Genomic DNA, 26,920 nt, shown 5'->3' with positions numbered 1-26,920 from the left:
TAAAAGGGTGTTTTCACACTAGAATATTTCGTAGTCCCTGAACTGGTACCTAAGCGTAAGACTAACCTACCCTACCTTCACGTAACAAAAATGATTGAGATAATTTCATTAACCTAGCTGAATAAATGTTGGTCCTACAAAAGAAAGATGTATTCTTTTCCTAACTGGTTGACTTAAAAGTAATTTTTATCGAAACTATGTATACAATATCATAGTTTCTATCTACAAGCTCAGTTTTTTTCACCACTAAGATAGAGTAAACATTTTATGTATTAGATAGCGGGGAATAATTGGATATAGTATTTATGGTAAAGAAATGGCTTCTATAAATATTAAATACATATTTATGTATTATGACTAGTGACAACAATATAATGACCCCGCATTTATATTGTGTCAGATTTAAACAAGGATTGAACTATTATGAGAGAAAAATAGATACATTAATAACGAACTCATAATAAATGCTCTTTTCTTTGGATATAAGTACAAAGAATTACATTTAACAAAACATATACTCAAACAAAATAATAAAACATTTTATAGTTGTAATATGCTAAACGAAATCCATGCAGTGGTTTTAAAAGTTCTCAAATAATGTACTTTCACAGAAAAATGTAGACTAATTTGGACTGGAAATACTGGAAGCAATTATGTAATTGAAAAAAAAAAAAAACATTGCAAATACTTATGCATGTGGCCGTATTATAACATAGATCAGAAAACCAACTAAGAAATTGCTTGAAAATCTGAACAGAATTTGTCATGTACACGGTAACATCATTTTACACGGTGGATATGTTCCACGCAGTACCGTGTAAAAAAAGTATACTAAAAAAAGAACAGCGGTGGATTGGTTCTCTCGTATTAAAATTAATTATTGTTTTATATTAACTGTATATTAACTGTATATTAACTTAATAAAAAAAAAATTACATGACAACAAAATCACAACTAAGATTATTCTTTATCACAATCAGACTAAATAGACATACTCATTTACACACATTTGGTACGACATCTCCTTCATTGCTTGAAATATTCAGAGCCTGTCTAATATTTCCATTAAAATTTTCAGATTTATAAGATACACGACGCGCCATACAAGCAGTTGAATCTCCTTGAAATTGTAGAATGATGCAGGGAATTCCAAAAATCAATAGTACGGAATATTACTTTTACGCATTGTTAAAATGTAATTTTTATACCGTGTTATTTCGAAGTGTAAAAAAAACATGTAAAGAGGTTCCAGTGTATTACCTATCTGTTTTAAAATTAGTCTGAGGGTATGCGCAACAAGGAGTAAATACACATTATGTGCAACAAGCCTGCAGATTCTAAATAATTCAATTAATAAAAAAATATATGTATCAGAAAAGGTCAGCTTAAAAAGTGTAATGGAGAGATTTTTCATAGTTGTATGGGTGCGCAGAATCTGAGTGAAAAGTTCGATACAAATTATAACATGTCTAAAATTAAGCATTCACATACAAAACTTCAACCAATTTCTGTATTATGTACATAACACAATATTTTCTGAGTCAAATTCCTATCAGTTTTCTGATCTGTATTGATTACAGCTTTCGTATGTTTGCAAAACATGTTTTAATACTTACTGATTAAATCAGTATTCATTTCAAATTTCAAGCAGCCTTTATCCAAATCGAGCCGTATAAAAATTATACACAGCGAAATATTGTGAAATTAATACTTTGCAATAATATTTCACTTTGCTGACAAAAAATATCCCAACACGTCTGCTACAGAGCGCATGGATGTTCTAGCCCCTCTTTACAGTTAAATGAATGGAAGTGAAGTATAACATTGGAAAAATGAAGATGAAAGTTGGCTAAATACTATTGAAATGATACCTTTCAATCAATATAGAGGAAGAGAGATCAGAGAAGAGTGGGCCGGCGTTTTATCCTTTCTGCCTACCCCTATGGAGAAACAGCACTGTGGATTTTAAAAATAGTTTAGTGGTATGCACTATTACCATTTTGATAAGTGTGGGGTTTAGATCTATAGATTGTACAAATATGTACTTTTTAAAAAAATAAGACTATCTCCCTTTTCACCCATTAACATGAACAAGAACAACCGTATATGGGTATTTTCCCTGAGCGACTCATATTTCATTTGAGGTTAAGTTAGGAATACAAATCATAATTTTTATATATTCCATGTTAACAAATTGATAAACATAGCCACTAACTACATTTTACTTGAAAAGCCAGGAATATAAAATGATAAAAAGATTCCTAAGGGCATTGCAAAGTCCCTTATTATTATCGTATTAGGGACATGAATAAGTTCTCGCTGTTTCCAGACATATAGTGTTATCTTAGCCTTTTTCCATCGGGCAATACTACAGCCAACTTTATCATGAAGCTCCAGGCTTGAAGTGATAGTATAAAGTGTAGTTTTTCACAGCGTTAAATGTCGAATTTCATGTCAAAAAAGAGTATTTGGGGGGAATTTTACTGCATTACTTAAAAAAAAAAAATCTGCAGCTGAAGCACGTAGACTTTTAGATTTACGGCGACCACGCTCTGTCGGAAATAACATGCAGAGATTGGTTTTAACATTTAAAAAATAATGATTTTGAATTTGAAGATAAAGAACGAAAAAGAAATACTAGCAACTAAATTATATTTTTGATATGTGGCTTGATTGTCATAGTAAAAGCCTACAAGCTAATTATAAAAGAATTAAATCATGTACTTTTTGTAGCAAATAAACTAAGAATATTTTTAACTAAGACTTTTTAATATCTAATTTTTATAATAATAAAAATAATATTTGCCTTTCATTATTTTTTATCAAAATAGTTCAAGATTCTTTGAATAGCAACGTTGAATTACTTTGTTAAATACAAAAATATGATAAAAGGAAAATTGAGTATATTTACTATCAGATCAATAGATATTAATGCACCGAGTATTCAGATTAATCCAATGGACGCCATAACTGCACTTTGTACATTCTGCAATAATTTGGGTTCAAATATTATTTATACTGTTTTTAGATGATAATTCGTGGTATTCAAAACCTTTGTTTTGTTTTCAAGGGCTCTAGCTTCACGTGATTACTCATTTTAAATCTTCGTACAGCAGTTCAGCGGTATACGTTTATTTGGGTGCTCAAATTAGTTAAATTAATAAGTTACGCATTTGACACACACACCTAACACTTGTGCAGGGTAGCTTGCGTGTTCACATGTCAGTTGAAAATAACTGGCGAATATTTATACCCTATTGTTGTTCATCTTTGTCGTTAGTAAAACAATATTAATAGGATATTCTGGATTTAAGATACAGATTTGAAAAGAGATATTTATTATTTTACTAAATGAGAGAAAAACGTTGGCATAGGTAAGTCGACTAGTGTATTTCTACCTGTTCATTTGGTTGAAAAATACTGACACGGGAATTGCACTCCATATAGGCATATAAGTAGTGCCTACTGCCTACCCTACTTGATTATCATACAAATATTATTAGTATTTCGGAATCGACAATGAAATGTATACTAAAGGCGCCCGGCCCTCCTGTAGAGTAATAGCCAGGGCACTTCGAACTCGCACAAATCCTCACAGGCCATGGAAACTTTGAGATCAACAGCTGTTCATGTGATGTTCCTCACTTGTTGCATTGCTCCCTTTTCAGCGGCGAAAGACATAACTCGGAGGCGCGATGCTTTGCAAGTCACAAGAGGCAGTATCATACAAGGTTAGAATAGTACAAGAAATAAGGACACTAAATGATAACAGGACAGAGAAGAAGAAGGCCACTAATGTCTATCGATAGTCCGGCTTCTCTCGAATGAGTTTCCTGTGGTTTCCTCTTCATTAAGCAAATGCGGAGAAGTTCCTATAAAGGTCCACAGCCAAAATTCTCTCCCTTTCCCGATACTAATCAGATAAAGATAGCCAAGAAACAAAATCCGCTTGTAAAATATAAACCTTGTACATTATAAGCTAGGTCAATAATAACGCAACTCCCATATATTAAAAAAATAAATAGCTAAGGCGCTTGCTTCACTCACGGACGGTTCCGGTGATATAATTAAATGATTTATCTCAAGTTTGGATGTTCTGTGCTGTAAATCTTTGTAGGGAGACCCAATCTCCTGGCCTGTTGTGGTTCAAAAATATACACACGTCATTTGCATAAATTGATTACAAAAGAGTAAATATGTTTGATAATCTAGTAGCCGGTAGGCAGTAGGAATTCTTTATATCAATGGCAATTACATAGACAATTATTTGTTGAAAACATTAACTTTTTAAGAGAGCTGAGAAGACCTGTAAATTCTGAATCAAAGTCAATATCACGTAAATCATATAACAGAAAGTTATGTCTAATTAATTTATTTTATTAGCTTAGTTTAAGTAGCTACCATTGATATTCCAATACAAAATGTATGCCCCTGTAACTAATATAATATAATTTCAGGTTTTGGAGCATCCAAATAGTATTTGACTCGCAGGGTACGCATTTTCCTTAAATTATAAAATAGGCTAACAAGTGTATTTATTATTGTCACAACTTAATCAGAAGTAACCGAAGGGGCAAATGTTGCCATAATAGAAAAATGATGTCAATCGACATCATTTTTAGACTTCTCAACATCGTATTCTATTACCAGAGAGAGAGAATTTATCAACCATTGCAATAAAATATTTCTTGCGCTCAAGAAAGGGAATGTGTAACAACTAAATTATAGGATTTTATTTTAAGATAAAATTAAAACAAAAACACAAACGTTTAACAATATAAATTAGGATTGTTCGCAAGTTGAGATGGATGTCTTAGATCCACCAGAGAGAATAATACAACTGAGTATAGTAATAGTTCCACACTGTAACGGGCAGCAGTTCAAGGGAGAGATTTCCCTTACCAAACTTCATCTTCTTCTGGCATGGCGGCGGATTGAGGATTATCATTAAATGTCTGAAACAAACACATTTATTTTAAAGAATTTTTTCACAAAGCTATAAAAAAAATTACCATTTTGCTAAATACATTGTTTTGTTGTTGTTCAATAGGGTCTATTAACGTTCTTTGATTATTTTTATTTATAAATAAGCAAAAAATTACAATGGCTTTATTTTACGAAGGAAATTTCTACAACAGTTTAAAATATGCATATTTTGAATTGTCCGAAAACGAGACGTTTCGTGCCCTGTGGGACAAACGACACATATGACTTTAATATATAATATATGCGGCAAACTTGTACGCAATATTTATTAGAAGCGCAGTCGGCGTGACTTGAAATGACGTGATGCCAACTGTGAGCTGTTTTATATGTGCTATTTTTTAACCCGAAAATTATAAATGAAACATATTTTGAATACATTGATAGTTACATCATTAGAATCGTAAAAATGCTCTAAATACTGATAATATTTTTGATGTTATTCCTGACTTGTGAAAATACCCTGTTGCAGAGTATGGGTGATCATTTATAATATTTATTTATTTAACATAATATTCACAGTTTCTTAAAATAGCCATTGCCCATGCCCATATAGGAATGAAATAATAATATAATGGATGACTTACCCTGACATCCTCTCCCCCGAAGCCGGAGTGGGAGTAGCCTCCTCCCCCTGAGCTGGCACTGCGCAGGAAGTCAGGCACGTCCTGTTTAGCCTGGCCCAGGATGCGCACCAGGTCGGCGGCGATGGCGGAGTCGGTGGAAGCGTCGAAGAAGGATGTGGCTCGTCCCTTGTTGCCCAGGCGGCCCGTGCGCCCGATGCGGTGCACGTACTCGTCGATGCTCTTTGGCATGTCGTAATTCACAACGTGACCCACATTTTTGATATCTAAAACAAATGACGAGGAATTTGTATTATATAATATAACTAGCTCTTAAAAGACTGTCGCATTATTGCATTATTAGTCTGTATAAGTTGAGCAATCGATGCACCATAAGCAGTTGTGTTCTCTATATATACATAAATATTAACTTTGTAATTTCTTCCTGATGGCATCTATGCAAATTTTTATCAGAAAAATCCACAGGAGCGACTGTCTACTCTCCTATCCATGCACTTCCACACGAGGACAATGCGGTCGCGTGTGGTGGTGGTAGTAATTCATTGTCCTGCGGAGATAGCCTGCCCGTCTATTTCCAGGACAATGTTTCGGTCCATTATTCTGTATTCCAAATTTCTGTTTGCACGAGGACAATTGGTCCGAAGCTAGGACAGATCAATGTCCTGTTCACGAGTGAACTCTACTACTTTCTAATGACAAGTCATAAGCCTCGTAAATGCCAGGACTTCTATATTACCTTCTCAAAAATTTCTCCATCTCTCTTGTAATACTGAAGGTGAATCATTAATCACTAAGAAGTTACCTCTGATTCATTAAAATGTTTTTCACTAAAATATATATTCACCCAGGCCACGAGAAGCGACAGCAGTGGCGACTAGCACCTTGCAGCGGCCATTCTTGAAGTCCAACAAGGCGCTCTCGCGTTCACTCTGCAGCCGGTCCCCGTGGATGGATGTGGTGGGAACCTGCGCCTGCGCCAGCCACATGGCCAGGAAGTCCGTGTTGCGCTTCGTCTCCACAAACACCATGCACCGGTCGTTGTCTGCAAAGAACAAAAACATGGACTAACTGAGGCACCTTTGTTGATTCTTAAAAAAACTGTGCCAATAAATCCCCTCGGAAATGGTGCTGTAACATCGTGTTACATTAAGCAAAAGTCAACATATTTTGAAATAAAGGTATTTTAAAATAAAAACTTAGTTTAACACATAGATAGACTGTTCAATAAAATATAGCAAAATAGGACTTCATTATTTAAAAAAATAAGAGAGATATATCAAGTCTTGTATTCTATGTAGACTCATGTGACACAACAAAGGAACAGCTTATTCACTAGAAGAATGGTTCTAGTGAGTGAATAAGCGTTCTATTATAATAATAATTAGTATTTTTCTTTGGAGTACTTGAAGTAATAGCATTGCAATTATCTATATTAAATCTTTTTATTTTATTTTTTATAATTATTTCTTTTTTTTATCATAGGTTTACACAGTACATATGAATAATACATAAGAGAAAAAATGATAAGGAAAAAAAACCCAAAAGGCATAGCATGTGCGTGGGTATACTGATTCAATCAGTTTTACTAAAAAAATACACATAATACTGATCCAGGAACAACGCGGATTTGTCCCCAAGAGATATACTGTCACCAATTTGTTATGATGTTTAAATATTTAGACTGAGGAGTATGGCAATCACAATCCATTGGATGTACTATACCTTGACTTTGAAAAAGCATTAGATCATGTTCCAATTAAAAGACTGGTCAAGAAGTTGGGAGCACTTTGTATCTGTGGTAAGCTACTAAGATGGATTGAAGCTTTCTCTATCTTTTAAGTAAAAATAGGCAACACCTTATCCACAGAACATTACATGCTTAGCGGCGTTCCGCAAGGTTCAGTCCTTGGCCAGATCCTCTTCATCCGGTACATTAATGATCTCAAAACAGTCATAAAATCTCAATCGAGTATCTTTGCAGATGACACCGCACTGTTTGCAAACCCCCTTCTATACTCTAGACCACTACTCCAGGATTTGGACCACATCAATGAAGAGCCAAAAACTGGCTAATCTCACTAAACGCTGAAAAATGTACCGTTCTTCACATAGGCAAAAACAACCCTATGTTTACTTATCTTTTGGGTGGTGTCCAACTCGTACCCGTAAAGCATTAAAAAGATCTCGGCATATCAATGGATTTAAAATGGGAAGCTCACATCACATTTATTGCAAACAAAGCTAAGTCAATAATTTACTTGATTTAAAAGGCATTCCAAAATATTACTCAAGAAATATTTCTTAAAATATACAAGACCTATGTAAGACCTTTATTGGAGTATAAGGTATCAAATATGGAGTCCCTCTTTGTTAACGAAAAGGCGGACTGTAAATGAAAATCGAATTTCATTCAGTTTTGTTAATTGGGAAATATTTGAGAAAGGAATAGGTGCATGGAGTGAATACCTACCTTTAATATAATCTGAATGTTCTTCAATTTCTGGCACTGGATGACAAAATGAACTATAAAATGAGACAATGTTTTCCACGACGTGCGACGATTCCAAAAACTTTTTATCCGATTTTATGTCAAGTCAAAAATGTTGTTTTGTTTTAGTTCTAAATCCGAATCTTTTAATTTTGAATATCTGCTATCTTGATGTTAGGTAGGTACCATAAGGATGGGAACGAAAGGTAATCGGCCAGGGATAGTATCGATCAATGCTGTTATTTACTTAACACTCTTTTACTAAAGACATGGAGCTATTGGAAAAAGTCCAAAGATGTGCTACAAAAATCCCCAAATTACTCAAAAGGATGCCTTACCACGGTAGATTAAAAGCACTAGAACTAACATCATTGAAAGAACGACGGAAGAGAAGGGACTTGATAGAAACGTATAAGATACTCAATAATTACTATGAATGCCCCCTGCATAATATGTATCAATTGAATCCCAACACAAATTTACGGGCCATAACTGGAAGCTCCATCATCCCCAATTCCACCTCAATCCCAAGGTAGTTTCAGACTGGAATAAATTGCTAAGTCTAGTTGTTCATTCCATTTCGGTCAACCAGTTTAAAAACTGTTGGGATGCTTTTTTTGAAGGAAGAAAGAAGAAGGAAGAAGAAGGAAGAAAGAAGAAAAAGCAGTACATGAGATATAGGCGCATCAGCAAAGGCTGCCTGCCTATAACAAATATTTTTTTTTTTTTATTGTTGGCTGGCTCTTGAAGCGTAACACTGATCACCTTACCTTCCATTTCATGGAACAAAAATGATTTTATTTTAAAACGGGCCAATCAAGCAGCCTATATATTGCTGGGTGCAGCTTGCCCACCACATACTGCTCACAGCATCTGAGGACTTAAGTCTCCTTGACGGAGTCCACATACAAGGAAAAATTGCTCGTTGCAGAACGAGAAAAGCTGTCCGAGAGCTTTCTGTAATCTGGCAGCCCCTGTGCTGAAAGAAGGTAATGCAGATAGGGTTATTATGATGATGATAAAATTAATGGTTACCGTCTTCTTGGAGTAGTTCCAACAACTTGGTCTTTTTACTGTATTTGTCCACCTCGTAGAACTTCTGCTCTACATCGGAGCACGCGCCGCCTACGACACCCACAGCAATGAACAGGTAATCTTGCAGGAACTGCCGCGCCAGAAGCTGCACTTCCTCGGGAAATGTGGCGGAGAACATAAGCGTTTGTCGCTCCCCCTATGATAAAAGATTTATTTAATACCATTTTAATTTACAATTAATTTGTACATAGGCATATCAGTAGGGTCCCAAATAATCAAACGAATGCCCATTCTAAAGGTCTAACTTTACAGGGGTAAATCAGCGTATCCAATTGAGGAGTATGGTAAGAAGTATTTGGAGAGAAGGGGGAATAAGAAGTAGGCGGGGCTGTCTACGCGCCGCGGACCAAGCGGCTGGGTATTGCTTGCTAGACCCCGATAGTGTTTATACGCAGAATAAACAGTCTTGTATCAAACATACTGTTATCATTGATGTCTCCTTAACCAACACCGTTACATATGTATTAGAAATTTCACCAGATGAAAAAGAAAATAAAGAAGATTGGACTTGAGTCAAGAAATCGGGATTCTAGAAAGGGTCAGAATTAAGGGGAACTTTAGACTTCCGATGACTGCCAGGAGTTCAAGAGGAACCGAGGTTTTGGGGCAAGAAATTTGCAAATTCCAGGAAGTCTGGAAGAAAGAAGACCGGAGGGATTGAGCATCATCTGGGCCAATTTAGTCAACGGAGCAGAAATCGGTAGATTCAACCAAATTAAAGATCGTTTTAAAAACCTCAAATGTCAGAAACTATTTTTTTTTTTTTTTCACAATTTCATAAAGAATTATTCAATCAACAGATTTACTAAGATATAAAATTGTATTATAATTGAATATGAAATAAAATGACAATAAATTTCCAGACATAAACGGTAAAAAAAATAATTATTTCATTATGATTAAAATGCATTACTACCAAGAAAAATGTCAGTACTCAATCAATGAATTGTTGAAATAACAATAAAACAAATGTGCATTTCAAAATCAGTTTTGTTTTTTTAGAAAAATCGAACATTAACTCTAAAGTTACGACATTGTGGCCAATGCAAAACTGAGAAGGTAGTATGAGCCCCTCCCCTTCTAAAAAAATCATACAGTAAAATAATCATTTATAAACAAAAAAAAAGTTTAAGAAAATATTAGTAAAAAAAAATATAGAAAGAAAAACAATGAGATTTACAGATTTTGAAGTAAATATTATTTTAATACACTTACTGTGGCTTTCATAGTGGGATTTGTCATCATTTTTTCAATTTCTTTGATAAAGCCCATGTCCAGCATTCTGTCAGCCTCGTCCAGGACCACAAAGCGAATGGAAGCAAAGTTCACTCGATTCCTCTCAACAAAGTCAAACAGCCTTCCCGGGGTGGCCACCAAGATATGGCAACCTCGCTGAGAACAAATACATTTTATTTAGTAAAGCATACATTTGTTTGCAATCAGCCTGAAATTTACCGTCCAATCCTAATCCAATACTGAGTAATAATGCACGCACTACCGCTAATAGAGACGGCATATTGTTGTATTGTATGGAATAAAAATGTTACAAAAATTTGATTTACGCCATCTTTATTCCGCAGGAAAATGTTGCCACTAAGGGTGCAGTCAGTTCCTAGGCCTTTGTAGAGGGGATATTGATATGACGCAATTAAAGATACGCAGCAATTGGAGTATTAATGCAATGCCCTAAGCATCTCTGCAAGTGGACAGGGAAATAATGACGAGGTTCAATGGAAGCACCCACTCCTATCCTGAAACTGTTCATAAAGACTAGTATTTTTCTTAAGTTTCGCATATTCACTATCAATTTTTCAAAACTTTACAATCAAACTGCATAATCAATTGTAGAAATTTTCAAAGATTTCATTGTATCCCTCACTGCATTGTGATCAATCAAATACACACAATCAGTACACCCAGCTTATTCTATATTATCATTATGACAGTGAAGGAGTAAAGTGTTAGTTCCAAATTGGGACCGCAGTTATACTTCTCAGATCCCGCTCAGAAAGGAAGACGTAGTAATACAAACAAAATATTCAATGACACAAAACCCCTACACACATGGAAAACATTCATGGTGGTGAGGTAGTAATTTTAGAATTCTCCAAAGTACAGTACGAGTTAACTTACGCCGACATTTTCAGACTGATGTCTGACAGCTGTTCCTCCATAGGCCAGGCACGTCTTGATGATAGAGCCGTGGGCAAACTTGCGAGCCTCAGTGTGGATCTGGATGGTCAGCTCCCGAGTAGGGGAGACTATGATGACCTGTGGCTGGGCACACCCCTCCGCCGTCACTACCATGTCCGTTGGATTCTCCAGCAGAGTGTGGATTATGGGCAGCAGAAAGGCAGCCTGGACAAATAAACATATTCATGTAATATACAGGTTGGACTTCTCTACTGAAAGATATTTAAGTTACAAACATTTATTTATTTATTCATACAAATATTCATACAAATATACATATAAATAAATAAAAATTACAAAAAAAATAATAACGTATCCCTAACTCTACAAGGCCAAGAGCCCTGTGTTAAGATTGGAAACAACATAGTGGAAAGTGGAAGCATGCATATTATAAAATACTAAAAACCATTACACAAGCATAAATTTTTAAAAACATAGAATATTTATTTACGGACTTATTCAGTCCATTTAACGAGAGTAAATACATTTGTCATTTTTTAATAATATATACAGGTACAATTGAAATACAATACAACTAAAGAAAATTAAAGCTAGGACAAAAAAAAAATAATGACTACCTCTAAACAAGATCTGGCCTTACTTAGTAATTGTTTGAATCTAGAAAGACTTACACAAAAAAAGTCCAGATCCTGTCTCGAGTTTACAATGCGACACAATCGGGACATTGGTGCATGCAAGCCATAGTTCCTCGATCAGCACAATACATTATTATTTCGCACCCGGCGGATCGGAACACCGAACATTAATTAGTACACTATAAAGTATACATATAATATTCTAGATTTATTTAACACTCCCTATAGTAGGTACAGAAAATACTAAAAACTTGATTCAGAATAATGGAGAATAGAAGTTTAGTCTTTTTTTTTTTTAATATTTCTCGTCTTCAAATCAAATGAAATTACCACTTTCCTTTATTCATCCTCTGACACTCCTCGTCACTTTACTTATTTTTCTTTCCGCCATCTTCCTGTTTTGTTAGTATTTCTTTTCTTTTACCCTTTATCAGTATTTTTATTTATTAATACGCCATTCCTACTGGAATCTAGCTATGAAAAAAAAAGTTTTGTCAGACTAGTGTTAGCTACTTATTATTGTTTTTAATTTTGTTTAAACCTTTGCTTTATTTTGTAAAATTTAAATGAATACATGTAATAGTAAGACAGGCCCTATGTATATATGTATTCTCTTTATTTTCTCTATGTATAAGCATTGTTACTTGTACAACTGTTTGTATTTTAAATTAAATAAAAAAAATATCAAGCAGGTATTTTTTCAATTTAAGATCTTCCATGTGATTCCAATTTAAGATCTTCCAATGATCTCCGGAAGATTATCGAATAATTTTGAAATAACACAATTCAGGAAATGATCACATGCAATTTAGAAAAAATCTAGTGTTGTAAGTGTGAGAAACTCTTTTTTTTATACTCCGGATCAACAAAGTTATCTACAATGAATTTGAAAGTGGACATTTTATTTTAAAAATACACAACATGACTATGTATTCAGATTTTTATTCACCCAATTCCAATTACCAAATTTTATAGATTTATTTATTATTTTCATAATTTACCGTTTTTCCCGATCCAGTCTGGGCACAGGCCATGAGGTCTCGACCAGCCATGACAATGGGAATAGCAGACTTCTGTATGGGAGTTGGTTTAGAGTAGCCAGATTTCTTCACATTGTCCAGGACGATTGGACGAAGACCTGAGGATTCAAAATTTTGAATACCTTTGGGGGCATTCTCACCAGTCACCTGTAGAAAAAACAGTTTCAAAGATGTTTAAAAAAACAATCGATGGATTTTGGTATATGGAATATATCCTCCACAGAGTAGTGAACGTCTGCTATTTTACTGTCCCCTTTTCAGCATACAATGCCATAATCTTGAAGAAAAATGCAGAAAGGACAATGATTACCAACAAAAGATCACAGTCATGAAAGGTAGATATCACACGGGTTAATATTCATTTTTGTGTTTCTTTTTTGTTTTTATTTATTGATCAAAATCGATTTACAAAATACGAATACATTTACTTAGGGTACATAGATACATAATTAATAATAACATTTCTACATCTCTAATAGAGTAGAAACTAGTGTTTAGAGAAGGAGTTCGTTTTACATTCATTTTTATTTTCAAAACAAATTCCTTAAAACTTTATTCCCACTTTACCCCAACTCGATTCCCATTTTCTAATAGTGGGTTATTTACAACTCGTTGAAAATGGCCCTCAAAATTAAATATTTGGGTAAATCATAAGAACGCAAATATTTTTTTTTATTTGAAAAAATAAATGAAAATAATATTATTTTCTAAAAGAAACACAATTTTCTACTGTATGGAGTTCAGGATAGGGTCTCATATATTTTTTCAATTTTAGATTATTAAAGTTTTAAAGAAATATTAGTTTATTAAAGTTTTTTTCCCAATATACGTATAATGATTTAAAGCTGCAGTTATATTGCATCTATGCATAGTTAGATTATTTGTAAACCTAAGGTTTTGAGAATTTTCTAAATTAGTTGGTTTTTTTTCTTTGAAAGTTTGTATAACAGATGCTATTTAAAGATGTCATCAATTGAGGGTAAATCTAGTTCTTTAAAAACTTAATTTGAAGGGTAAGTTCTAGGCTTTTTCAATATAATATTAGCTATTGGTTCAGACAGAATGATAAATAAATGAGGAACTTCATTGAATACAAAAAATATTTTCTTGCGCGCGGTAAAGATTAGAGCATTAAATTATATTGCTAAGTTTCTTGAAAATGTACAGAAAAATTCTAAAAAATATTTAAATAAAAACACACTCCTTTATCCCTTTCGCTCCTGGCTAACACGTTTGTGTGGGTACAAACAAAAATTCTAATTGCCTTTCATATTCTGTTAGATCCTGGCCACAACGATTGTTCATGTTACTGGCCACTTAGAACATAACATATTTTTTATATGATAGCTTCAGTATCAGAAGTGGAGAGATGGTCCAAAAAAAGGAGAGTAACGAAAATTTTGAAAAATATCTCAGGAGCGAAAGGGTTAAAAGACGTCACTGGTTCATATGAACCAACCAATGATAAGAGAGCTGTGAAGGATATCTGGATTGCTTACTGTAAACAAACCAATCGGAGAACTGACAGAGAAGAAACACTGACGTCACACGCGGAGTTATATCAGAATAACAAAACTTTAAAAATCATAGCTCTGATAATACAATATATTAAAATAAAAAATATTTTTTTGGCTTAGTTTAATAGTCTATTAACAAATAATTAACTTCCTCATTGAAGACATAAGCGGATAAAGGTGTTGTGTTACAAAAACAAAAAGCAGAGATATCTGGGGGTTAAAGTTTCGAACACAGATATAATTAATAATAATGTAACACTTTCATTCAACGACAAAATCGGTTTTCTGCTACTTTTTGACGGTGTATTTAAAAAAAGGCAGATTAAAAATAAATTGCGACATAACGCCTTCATCCACTCACGTCTTCAATTCTGTGTGTGAAATAGAACAAAAAGTGGTTTTGAATCGTTACTTTCAGCTAAAAATCTTGAAAACAGAAATAAAGTGGTGATTTGTCATCAGCATCCCTCTTTCCGCACCCAGCGGTGTATAGAGCCCTGCATTGGTAAACCAAATACAGCGTAATTCGAGCATCAGTTACACAAAGGTATGGTGATCAGCCTTACGCTGCAGGTGCCAGTCCAGGAACAGTGAAACATTGTAGTTTAAAAACCTTTAAAATCAATATTTCATGTCCACCCTGGCGGGAATCAAAGCCAGAACCTAAAGAATGGAAGGCAAATGCGTCAGCCACTGCACAAGGAGCCGGACTTATCTTCACTCATTGATTTAATAAGAATTTTTACCTGAGAGCAGCCATCGAGTCGAAAACACTTATTTACTTATATTTTGGAAATAGTTAACTCTGAGAAAGAACCCTGCAATTCTCTTATTATCAGCGCTCTCGTACTGTATTATCAGCGCTAGGTTTTTTGTAAGTTTTGTATTTTTTAAATTACTCCGCTTGTGACGTCTCAAATTCTCTTCCCCTTCTTCTCGGTGAGTTCTGTTGATTGGTCAGTTAACTAATCGTAAACCGGAAATCTATCACAACTCTTTTATCTTTGGTTGATTTGGAAGAACTAGTGACATCGTTCTAAATAGTTGATTTTAGTTTTTTTTTTTTTTCATACGTTTTCAAGAAACTTTGCCGCACAATTATCGCGCGCAAGAATACATTTTTTACATCCAATTACTTCCTCACTAATTCATATGTCAATGTGATGCAAAAAACCTTTTTAGACGTGGGTGAGATTCGTCTACTAGGCAACACTTTCACACTTTCATTTCTAATTGAGTCGCAATTCACTAGTTTTCTGGGAAGTGGGGGTAATTTACCTGAACTTGAATGAAGTCATAGTTGGCGAAGTTGATGCCACTAGAGATTCCACCGCCGAACATCTCCCCCTCATCCTCCGTGGGGGCGGGAGGGATGTACACCTCGCGTGGCTTCTCGGGAGCCCCGTCCGCATTTTCATCACCATTCTCAGTGCCTAATAAACATAAATTTATAAGGTGCCCTTTACAATATAAAATATAACAGTATGATGAATTAAGTTAAATGAATAAAAAAATCAAAATAAAAACACAAATATATAATAAAAATAATTTAAAGCCTACATTTCAATCTCCATTTGATTTTCTTTAGAAATAATTTCAATTTTGAATAAGCCATAGACGTAATTATGTCCAGCTTAATACGTGTTACTTATACAAGCCATCTAATTGTTTCACACGTGTAAGAGGTGTAGGTATGTTGACTGGCAACTACAGTATATACCATGCGCGGTCCGTCCATGTATTGAATAGTACCAATGCTTCCCTAAAAATTGACCTCTAAACAATCGGTATCTATTTTTTATTTATTTAATAAAATCAGCTAAAAGTTAACTAACCTTTTAAATAACTACAAGGAATATTTTGCTTTAGGTTTGTTGTTTCAACCGTAGCGATCTGAGATGGGATCAACATTAATAATTTCTAAAAAAATTGCGACAACGCAAATTGAAAAAATGAAATTCGACTGCGCAGTTAGGCGCGGCTGGTATTAAATATAAAACACACTGCGCTGTCTGATTTTGGAATATGGAACTGCGTAAGTGTTTTAGTTCCTTTGGCGGAATCTCAGTACAGAATTTCACAAGTCCACAAATAGAGATATTCAATATCTGTGGAATCAATTCTAACAAACACATCCAGGCTTATTTTCCAGTTTTATAACAAATTTAGCACTTAAATCGGTTGACACAATGGCATTATAATATTAAACTATGAAATATCACTTTTATTCTGAAATTATGGCATAAAACAGCTTTTTAGTTTATTATAAAGCACTTAATTTATGTATGCACCTAGTACCGAGTGACTGCTTCCCTAATCGAGAACCTCACCGCACACTCCTGGTATATACATATCGACATATTCTAGGAGAGCCATTCCAAGATAGTCTCTCCTAGAGTAAACAGCTAGTTATTCCTTAAAATAAACTACTGTACTTAATCAGGTGTTTTTACTCACTATAATAGTTAAAATAGTATCAAAGAAGGTGGTATCAGTTGTAAATTAAAAATACTTGGTGAAATTCCACTTGTATTCGACTAATCGGACTATTAAGGGATGAAAGCCATAATACGGGTATGCAATAACAAAAAAATTACCTCCTCTCCCCCCTCTGCCACCACCCCTTCCTCCGCGACCACGGTGACCTAAAAATAAAAATATATTCTGAGGAATTATTGTATTAAAAAAGGCAAGAAAAATCAATTAAACTCAAACCTTTGGGAAACGTTATGAAATACAATTTACAAATGAAATAATAACAAGATATTTACGTTTTAATAAGGGTTTTAAAGAAATGAAGGACTCGGTATATGTAATTTACCTCCACCGCCTCCGAAATCTCCGCTGCCATTTTCAAAACCGTTGGATTCATCATCTGTAACAACCATTAAAAAATTGATAAATAACTTTTCTGTTATAATGAACAATTTTCATAGGTACCTTTTCGACATTTCTCAAAATTACTAATAAAATAAATAAGCTGACGAATTCTGGAAGAGAACCGTACCTTTGTCAAGTCCAAAATAAACTTTTACATAGTTCAAATATAAATTATAACTAATGTATAATTTTCAAAATGTTTACCTCCGTGTCTATGTCCCCCTCTTCCTCCCCGACCACCGCGACCTCGATAACCTAAAAATATATTAAGATAATTAATTTATCAACAAAAAAATATTTAATTTGTTTTTTCTGAGATAATAGTAAATTTACTTTTAAATTAGTTCACAATCATAATTTGCTTAGTGCTACTGTGATGACTAGAAAATACTTTTGTTTATTGTCGATGTAATTAATGAATTATTTACTATTTTTGTACTGCATATTTTATTATATAAAATTGATCAATAATCTGTTAGACCACCGTTACGAGATAGCCCCGTACCAAATCGCAGAAGAGAAATTGCCAAGATTGTTATAGTACTATAAATAAATTAAATGAAATAAAATACTTTACTAGGCATTAGACCAAATAAAATAATAATTTAAAACAAAAAAAAATTGTCATTTGAAATTGTTTGCACTATTTTCTTTCTATAACTTGGCAAAAATTACTTTATTTAGATTTAATCACTTTTAATTAGAAATTATTCACCAGCGTCTAGGTTTCATCATGACCGACATCTGTACATTCTTCACAGAACTGTATTCATCATCCGCCCCAGATATGGAGAAAAATAACATCATAGAGAAATATCAAGTTTTTCTTGATTTACTATTTAAAATCAATGAAATCTATGAAATACTGTCGAGTAAAAAAAAAATTTTTTTCTACTTAGTTGCATAAAAAATATTTTTAAATTTATAATTTTGAATTCCCGTGAAAACGGTCCATTGCATTGGCCACGCCACTAATATGTAACCCTTTTTGTGACTATTTAAATTTAAATAGAACATCGTCAAGAATCTTGACATCACAATTATCAAGGCCAAACATGTCGCGATTTTGTAGGGACATATTTTTTAACAAATTACAAAAACATTTCTCCGCATTATCGATTTCATATATTTTTATCGGTATTTGTAGCATGTGATATTTCCCTATTTTAAGGAAATATTCTAGTTACAGAACATACCTCCACTCCCACTATCTCCCCGATCTCCTTTGTCATATCCATTATCCTGGCCATCTGAAAATATAAATAAATTAGATAATTTCATACATGGTCAGATTTTTTTAAACAGTATAATAGATATTTCAACATACAAGGCAAAATATACAAGATGACCGTTAGGGTGGTCTTTAGAATAAAGGACACACTTTATAACCCAATACATTGGTTCAAGGACACATTGAAATTAGATTCCCAACTTAGTAAGTCATGAATACGACTATTTATTATTAAATGTAAACTATAATAAACTACAGTAAACCCAGCGAGTGTAGTTGGAGACATTTTGTTGTTTTCTAAAAGTGAATCAAATAAATAAATAAATAAGCCCGCCAATGTACAAATAACATTATGTACAAAAAGTTAAATAAATAAATAAATTAATACAATCTGAGATGCTGCTATTATTGACTAGAATGCGATTCATTTACTCATTTCAAAGTGCCACTCAACACAGCACTTAACAGCAGATTCCGAGTAAAAAAAAAGTACTATATCCGGTCATTTGAACCGATAACGATTCCACGTAAAAATTTTAACACTGAAATCTCAATAAGTGTCGATTGTAGACATAATTATCAATTGTCATTAGAAAATACAGTAAAACCTCGTGTTTACATTCCTCGATTTTACATTTTCCCGCTTTTTACACCGAGATGTTCAGGACCCATTTTTCTTCATACATTCCCCCAATTAACGTTTTTACATTTTTCATCACCCCGGTTTTACATTAATTTTTTTTCGTAATTCATTTGATGTGTCAAAAAAGCCAAAACTATGTTGTAATAATGGTGCCGCGGTCCGCGTGCCACCATTATAAACGCGCGCATAAAAAACAGGTAATAAATTATTGTCCTAACCTAAATTCAAAGCAGGTGCAGGTTCATTGACCTTTTTGTTTTAGTGTCTTCCTTTAAGGTTAGTTTTATTTTCATTGGAAAAAAACTCATATTGACTTATACAAATCATGATACGCGCAGTTGACAAACGTTTAGGAACAATATAGTTTTATTATCAATAAATTGCAATGTTTAAAACATAACAATATTTAAAGTTATAATAAAGATGGTTTAAAAAGTTGTCATAAAAGTGTGAAACAATTTCGCAGCGATCTATATGACAGTTGTTTTTAATATAGCAGTCTAGGCATTTACAGGGCTTATGACCTGTCAATAACTCTCAAGGGGGTTGAATCCACTTCTTGTCTACAAAAATTTGGGTACTCGAAATATTTTAGAATTGTAACATAAGTTAACAAAAACATCTCTCCTGAAAAGTTGATGTTTTCAACATAATTATGTGGCTGCCATGACGTATGAAGAAGAAAGAATATCAAAATTTAGACTTCAAATGAAATTTATAAATGATATTCATAAATATATTTGTATGTTTATTATTAGAACACGCATAATAATACGTTTTGGGGTCTTCATTTACTGCTCCCCTTAACTTGGCCCAGGATGGGAGGAATAGAGTAGAAAATCATACGCCTAGTGCCTGAAATCCCATTAGAAGCTGAACACGACGCTGAAGCAGCATTGAGCAAGGCGATGAAGAAGAAGAAGACGGGTATTTTAAGAGATAAAAGAATATGGTTTTGAAAAGGGAATATTATGAAAGACCAAGGGGTAAATAAAAAAACTTGAGTGGGTTTCAATTGAGATTACAGCGATGACAGACTAAATCACAAGGTTCCACCTGACACTGACACTATTATTTAATACAATTTGTAAACCTTGTTTCAGTGCATGCGTCACCTAATTAATTTAATATCCAGTAGATGAAGTTGGTAGTGTGTAAAGAAGGTAGAAAGACTATTGGAAATAAGGAGGTTAAAAGCAAAAATGCCATTGTCCATCACTGTTTTTGGGAAGACCAACAAAACCAGTAACAATGTACACATTGAACTTAAACTTAATTGTCTTTTCGCTACTTGTTATACCGCGCACAAATTGCAAATTGAACATAAAAGAAATAGTATTTTCGCTACTGGTCTTATTTGTCTTCCCAAAAACAGTGATCATGGACAGTGGCATTTTTGTTTTCAACCTCCTAAAATATGAAACTGATTTTACTCTGTAACTCAAATTGTCGGAACCTTGTTATTCCAAGGGGTCGAAATAATGATGGCACCAAATTGTTTACATTTGAATCATTGATAAATTACTAGTATTTTTGATACTTGAAAAATGCACACATTTTGATGCACCTTAAGTGGTTGTTTATTTAAGTTATTGAACTGATAAACAATAAGAACTTAAGTGGTGTTGAAAAGGATAATAAAATATAAATAACAGATTTGTACCTCACTTTACTAATCTCTATTCAAGCTGAATCAACAAACACTGGGTAAAAATACATAAGTTCAATGGCCTTGAGGTGAGGAAATTTTAGGCATACATAATATATTTATAATTAACATATTACAACAGAGATGAAGAACATTAAGGAGAAGGTAATATAGAAGTCTAGGTATCTACAGGGCTTATGACCTGTCAATGGCTGGTTTAAGTGGCCACTTTACACACTGTGTAACATTCACCATTCTGCCAATATTTGAACATCTATATTCCTTCAATTCTTTCATCTGTTGATGTTTGTGAAGTTAAAGAGCTGAAACCTTTATTTATGCGGGTGAGATTCATCTAATTGAATTATTTCACCTACATACTAGGCAACGCCTGAAAATATTATTTTTTCAATTTCTATACTTCTTCATGGACCAGCCATTGACAGGTCATAAGCCCTGTAGATACCTAGACTTCTATATTACCTTCTTCCTAATGTTCTTCATCTCTGTTGTAATATGTTAATATGAACAGCTCCCCAGGGAGTTGAATCCAGTCCTTGTCTACAAAAATTTGGACAAACTCAAAATATTGTTGATATATTTATAAATTTATAAATGTAAAATGTAAAATGTAATAATGTATAAAGTATCAATGATGTGTATAAACTTAATATATATGTAAATGTATGTGCGAATATATATGTGTGTGAATGTATGGTTATGAATGCATTACAAGTGCCCCGACTCAACACGGATTTTCTAGCGAGTCGGAGCAAGTTCACAGACATGGGTCGTTCCTGATTGTGTCGCTATAAACTGTGTCTCTGTCCTTAACAAATGTTTGTATAATGTAATTAATAAATAAAAAAACAATATATCGCGCATTTGATAAAATAGACATAACTCAAAAAAATGTCTATGATAAAAAATTGACATAATTCTAGCTTTATGATTTACCCGCAATATGACGCATCTTTAATATTAATACTTTAGAATGGACTATTTGCGTCTGTCCCTTATGCTCGTGCACAGTAATTTGGGCCCTATTATCGTGGTATCAATGCAAAATCGGGGTCATTTTTGTATGTTAAAATTATATGTAACAGTCAGTTGTGGCTGTTTTCTTATTTTATTTTTAAATGACTTATGCCTTTCTTTTTAATTTTCATCGCTTACTAACCAATATTCTTATGTATATGTTACATTTTTGTGTAGCTTTTGTAGCTTTATCTTGACTGAAAGATTAATCTTTGTTAAATTTAGATTACTCCAAACAACAAAAAAAAAGTGAGTCTCAAAGAGCCGATAACATGAGGCACGGAGGGCCAAGTACTCAGCTAGCCAGCTAGTTTATATTAATACTTATTTGAAAGGCGCCATTGTAAAACAGTGTTATATTTGACAATTTTCTTTATAATCAAGATTTTCTAGAAAAAGTGTAGCATTTTTTAAGACAAATTAAAATATACAGGGTGTTCTTTAAACCCTGTCACATCCGAAACCACGAAGATCAGTATGGGCAAAAAGACATATTAGCATATTTAAAAAAATATTAAAGATTTTTTTAAAATAAAATATATAAAAAAACAAATGGTTGCTTACTTCTGCAGGGGAGAAGCGAGGGGGCTGTGGCCGCGCCATCGGTGGTGTATCAGACTCCCCCCCCCCCCTTCCTTGTTTCACCCCTGCAGAAGTAAGCAACCAACCATTTGCTTTTTTTAATATTTTATTTTTTAAAAATTAATTCGTTCTAAAATTTTTATTTAATGTGCCAATATGTCTTCTTGATGTGATAGGGTTTGGTGAACACCCTGTATATGACACATTGCCATTGCTTTAAAGGGTGAAAAGGAAAACAAGAAAAATACAAGATTTTAAGACAGCGTATTAATTTAGTTCTTTGGCCCTCCTATTATGCTTTTTATCATTATGACTATTTAATCGAATATGCGATATGTATAAATGATAAAATAAAGGCAGTGGAGAAAGGGAATACATACCATCATCATAATTGTTCCTGCGGTTGTCATCACTCCTTCCCCCCCCTCCTCGATACCCCCGACTGTCTCCTCGGCCCCCGCGCCCCTCTCCCCGTCCCCCGCGACCACGACCTCGACCTAATGAAACGAACAGCAAGGTTACTTTAATTAGTGAAAATAAAGTTTCAAAAAATTATGTTGATGGCACCTACAACTATCTACATTTCATTTAGTTTTTTTTTAATTTTTAGAAAAATTATACTTATAAAAAGGTTTTGAAAATATTACTTGATAAATATTATAATAGATTTAAAAAAAAATCAAATATATTGTGCACTCAAAATGCTATGTAATTTCAAAATCCGCATTTTTTAAGTAATCATCAACCATTACAAATACATCTTTGTATCTTTCTTCATTTGGAGGGCGAGAAATGATTTACGGGGGCCCGTCATAACAGATCTACACAGGTCACAGTGGTGTCAGGAGCTTATCTACAAGAATAAGAACCTTCCTCTATGAATGCTACAAGTCACGATGCAATTTAATCTATTTGTAGCATTCATGGACGAGGATACTAAAATGTACTTTTAGTGGTTAACGAGTGGTGACATAAACAAAAAAAGAACATTGATAGACGTTTCAACGAAGATAGAGAGCCTTTTGGATAATAATATAGAAGTCTAAACATTTACAGGGCTCGATGACAGGTCAGTAGTCCGTTAAGAACTTAAATTCTATATGCCCTTCTCAAAAAAACATTTTGTAAATGATTTATGTAAATGTATAGTATTTACCTCTGCCGTCAAAGTTTCCTCTTCCACCACCTCTCCCCCCGTATCCTCCAGATTCTACAAAAGTAAAATAAATAAATAGTATATGTGTTGAGAGTGCAATATTAATGTGAATGGGCAGCAAAAGAATTGAGATTTCCAATGTGGATGTTGAAGGATGCAAAAAAAAAAACGAGAAATACATATGAATGCATTCCACGGCACGGAATGCTCTCTCAGAAGAAGTAGGAAACTGTGAGAGTGAAGCAATGTTCCAGAAAAAACTTAACCCATTTGTTACCTAAATAATTAGAATAAATCTGTAGAATGTCACGGCAAAATAGTATTACTGAAAACTTTTATTAAAATTTTAAGTAAAATTAAAATCAACAATGTTTTGAGTATGTCCAAATGCTTGCCATCTGGCTGGAGATCATATAAAATTTGTTGCAACAGAGAGGGAAAATATTTTTTGAGAAGGGAATATGGGAGTCTAGGCATTTACAAGGCTTATGACCTGTCATTGGCTGGTTTAAGTGGCCACTAAAAAATTGGGAAATTGTTTTCAGGCGTTGCCTAGTAGGTGAATTGGTTCAGCCGGATGACTCTCGACGGCATGATAAAGGTTTCAGCTTTTTTACTTCACAAAAGTCAACAGATGGAAGAGTTGAGAAAATGTGGAGGTTCAAACATAGGCAGAATGGTGAACGTTACACAGCTTGTAAAGTGGCCACTTAAACCAGCCAATGACAGGTCATAAGCCCTGTAAATGCCTAGACTCCCATATTCCCTTCTCAAAAAATGTTTTCCCTCTCTGTTACAACAAATTTAAGTTTAAATTAAAATCAATCAGTATTACGAAAATAGCTCTTTACTTTAATAACAATAATACTCAACTCGTAAAATTATAAATGAATATAACTCACCATTATCATCTGATATGAATGGAGTAAATCCTCGGCCCATAGAGAAACTCTTTCCAGAGTCTACGGACATTACTCCAACGTCCTGGGGAAATTGGGGACATAATTAGTTTTACTACTAACATTATAAACAAACCCTTATCCGCACCCGGTAATACACAGGGCGTATATGGATCGTCTGTACAGAAAGGTAAGCTGATCAGTCTTACGCTTCAGATGCCATCCTGTGGCAATGAAATGTTTCAGTGAAAATCACCGTATTAACAAATGTCTTATGTTGACACTCCCAGGATTCGAACCCAGGACCTCAAGCACGGCAGGGGAATGCGCCAACTGCAGACCTATTGGCGGACTTTTGTCCACTCGATTTCCTTTATCAGGATTTTGACCGGAGAACAGCCATCGAGTTAAGAACACTCGAGCAGGATTCTGGATCTATTTCACACTCAAATTGTATTCTTCATCCGCCCAAACGGAGAAAATATATTATTACTGACAGAAAACAAACATTTGCAAAGAGGTGGTGGTAATATAAATACATAATGAATTGTTAATGAACAAGACAAAATTACAACAAAAGAAAAAAAATAATTAATCCAATTTTCTATCTCATTGGACATAAAAAATGTATAGTTACGCGCTGTAAAAAGTAAAGCGTTAAATTGTACGGCAAAGTTGCTTGAAAATGTGTGAAAAAATAATGAAAACCAACTTCTTTGAATGACGTCACTAGTTCTTTCAAATTAACCAATGATGAGAGAGTTGTGATCGATTTCCGGTTTACAGTAAGTTAACTGATCAGAACACATCGAGAAGAAGGGGGAAGAGAACTTGGACATCACATGCGGAGTAATTAAAAAAAAAAATTTTTTTTAATATTAGCGCTAATAAAAAAAAATGGCTTAGTTTAAGTCTATAAACAACAAAAAAAAAAAAACCACTGAACTCCTTATTGCAGGTGTAAAACAAAATAATAATTACCTCAGACTCATTCCATTCGTCCGCCATGGCTGAAAAAACAGGATTTTATAAAAAAAGTATACTAGAAATAAATTTCAAATAAAATAAAATTTAATCAGAGTAAAAATTTCATTTTTTTTTCTAATATGAGGTGTTTTTTGGCGTCATTTGTTTGAAAAATCGAGTTCTCAAAGTATTTCTAAGCGGCGACTATAAAATTGTGTTTTTTTATATCGTTCTGTGCGAGACAATTATGAAAAATGAAAAGTGATTGTCAAGGACGATTTCTTTGTACAGCAGAAAATAGAAGTACCTAAATCATAATGATCGTTTCTTGCAGACAAAGCCTTTCAAACACAATCGAATTTCCATCGACGCTTGTCATGAAAACATTTACATTCCTCCTGGTAATTTAGCGAGGTACAACAATAAGCAATACAGGCACGCAAATAAAATAAGAATTTACTTCTGCATTGATCTTTCCAGAATTCCGGTTTTGATTCACTCGTTTATACATTTGTGCAATAACAGCAATGATAAACAAAATACGTCAATCCCACATAAATAAAGCATATTTATTTACTATCATACAAAGGAAAAACATTAGTGCAATAATTTTGACTAACATGTGCTAAAGTGTACATATTTTTTTATAGTCGCGCAAAATTGTTCAGACTGAATGATTTTCTTATTTACAAACTTAAAAGACATATGACATGAAATCATTTTAAAACACATACCTTGAGATCTTATATAACTTTCAGAGTCTCTCGGGTAAATTGACGAAGGGCAGCTTCGAAATAATTCTAGAGATTTCACCCGGCGACGTACAAAAACAATGTGATAAATTTTCTTCCCGCTAAAAACCAAAGGCAAAATTAACAAGTATTCCACCTTCTGCTTCTTCTTTTTCTTTGTTTAGTGGCCTTTAACCTCTTTACTGGGGTGTTCTAGTCAGTGTCGAGTTTGAACTTTTTTTATTTATTATATTTACACGGTCGTATATTTTTGTGTTTGAAATATATTATACAAGTTAGTGTGTGAGTATTAAACATTTATTAAAATATATTATAATTAAACATTAAAGTATTTTATAATATATTGTATTTATTATTTGATAATACAATAATTTAATTTGCTAATGCGTCCACCCTTTCGTTACCAGAAATACCTCAATGGCTAGAGATCCAAGACTTAACAATGCTTTTATTGGATGCCTCTAGGGTGGTATTCTGAATCTTCTCTACCTCTAGAGAGTGCTAAATTTTGAAATTATTATATTTTTTATATGACGAGACTTATTTGCTTCATGGTATGGTCACTACATAGAATTAAAAATGGGTCACACTTATGATTAAACGTCAAATAATGTGTAAAACTGTTTAAA

General features: G+C 33.6%; 1 protein-coding gene across 1 annotated transcript; it reads right to left on the bottom strand.

Moving 5' to 3' along the window:
• Window positions 1-4,718: 4,718 nt before the first annotated feature.
• vas (ATP-dependent RNA helicase vasa) lies at window positions 4,719-26,395 on the bottom strand. The gene is made up of 17 exons (XM_088242937.1): window positions 26,274-26,395; window positions 25,555-25,583; window positions 24,577-24,658; window positions 23,675-23,728; window positions 22,899-23,015; window positions 18,573-18,626; window positions 17,581-17,631; window positions 17,318-17,371; window positions 17,094-17,141; window positions 15,775-15,929; window positions 12,941-13,126; window positions 11,284-11,508; window positions 10,366-10,542; window positions 9,091-9,286; window positions 6,412-6,609; window positions 5,571-5,833; window positions 4,719-4,955 (listed from the first exon to the last, which is right to left on the bottom strand). The coding sequence occupies exons 2-17, from the start codon at window positions 25,579-25,581 to the stop codon at window positions 4,899-4,901; spliced, it is 1,944 nt and encodes a 647-aa protein (XP_088099063.1). The 5' UTR covers window positions 25,582-25,583; window positions 26,274-26,395; the 3' UTR covers window positions 4,719-4,898.
• Window positions 26,396-26,920: the final 525 nt, after the last annotated feature.

Source organism: Micrasema longulum, unplaced genomic scaffold, assembly GCF_059751315.1.
Source record: "Micrasema longulum isolate JH-2025_06_02 unplaced genomic scaffold, ASM5975131v1 h1tg000020l, whole genome shotgun sequence".
Classification (NCBI taxonomy): domain Eukaryota; kingdom Metazoa; phylum Arthropoda; class Insecta; order Trichoptera; family Brachycentridae; genus Micrasema; species Micrasema longulum.
Note: the sequence above shows the minus strand (reverse complement) of the source record. Positions and strands in the feature narration are given on the sequence as shown.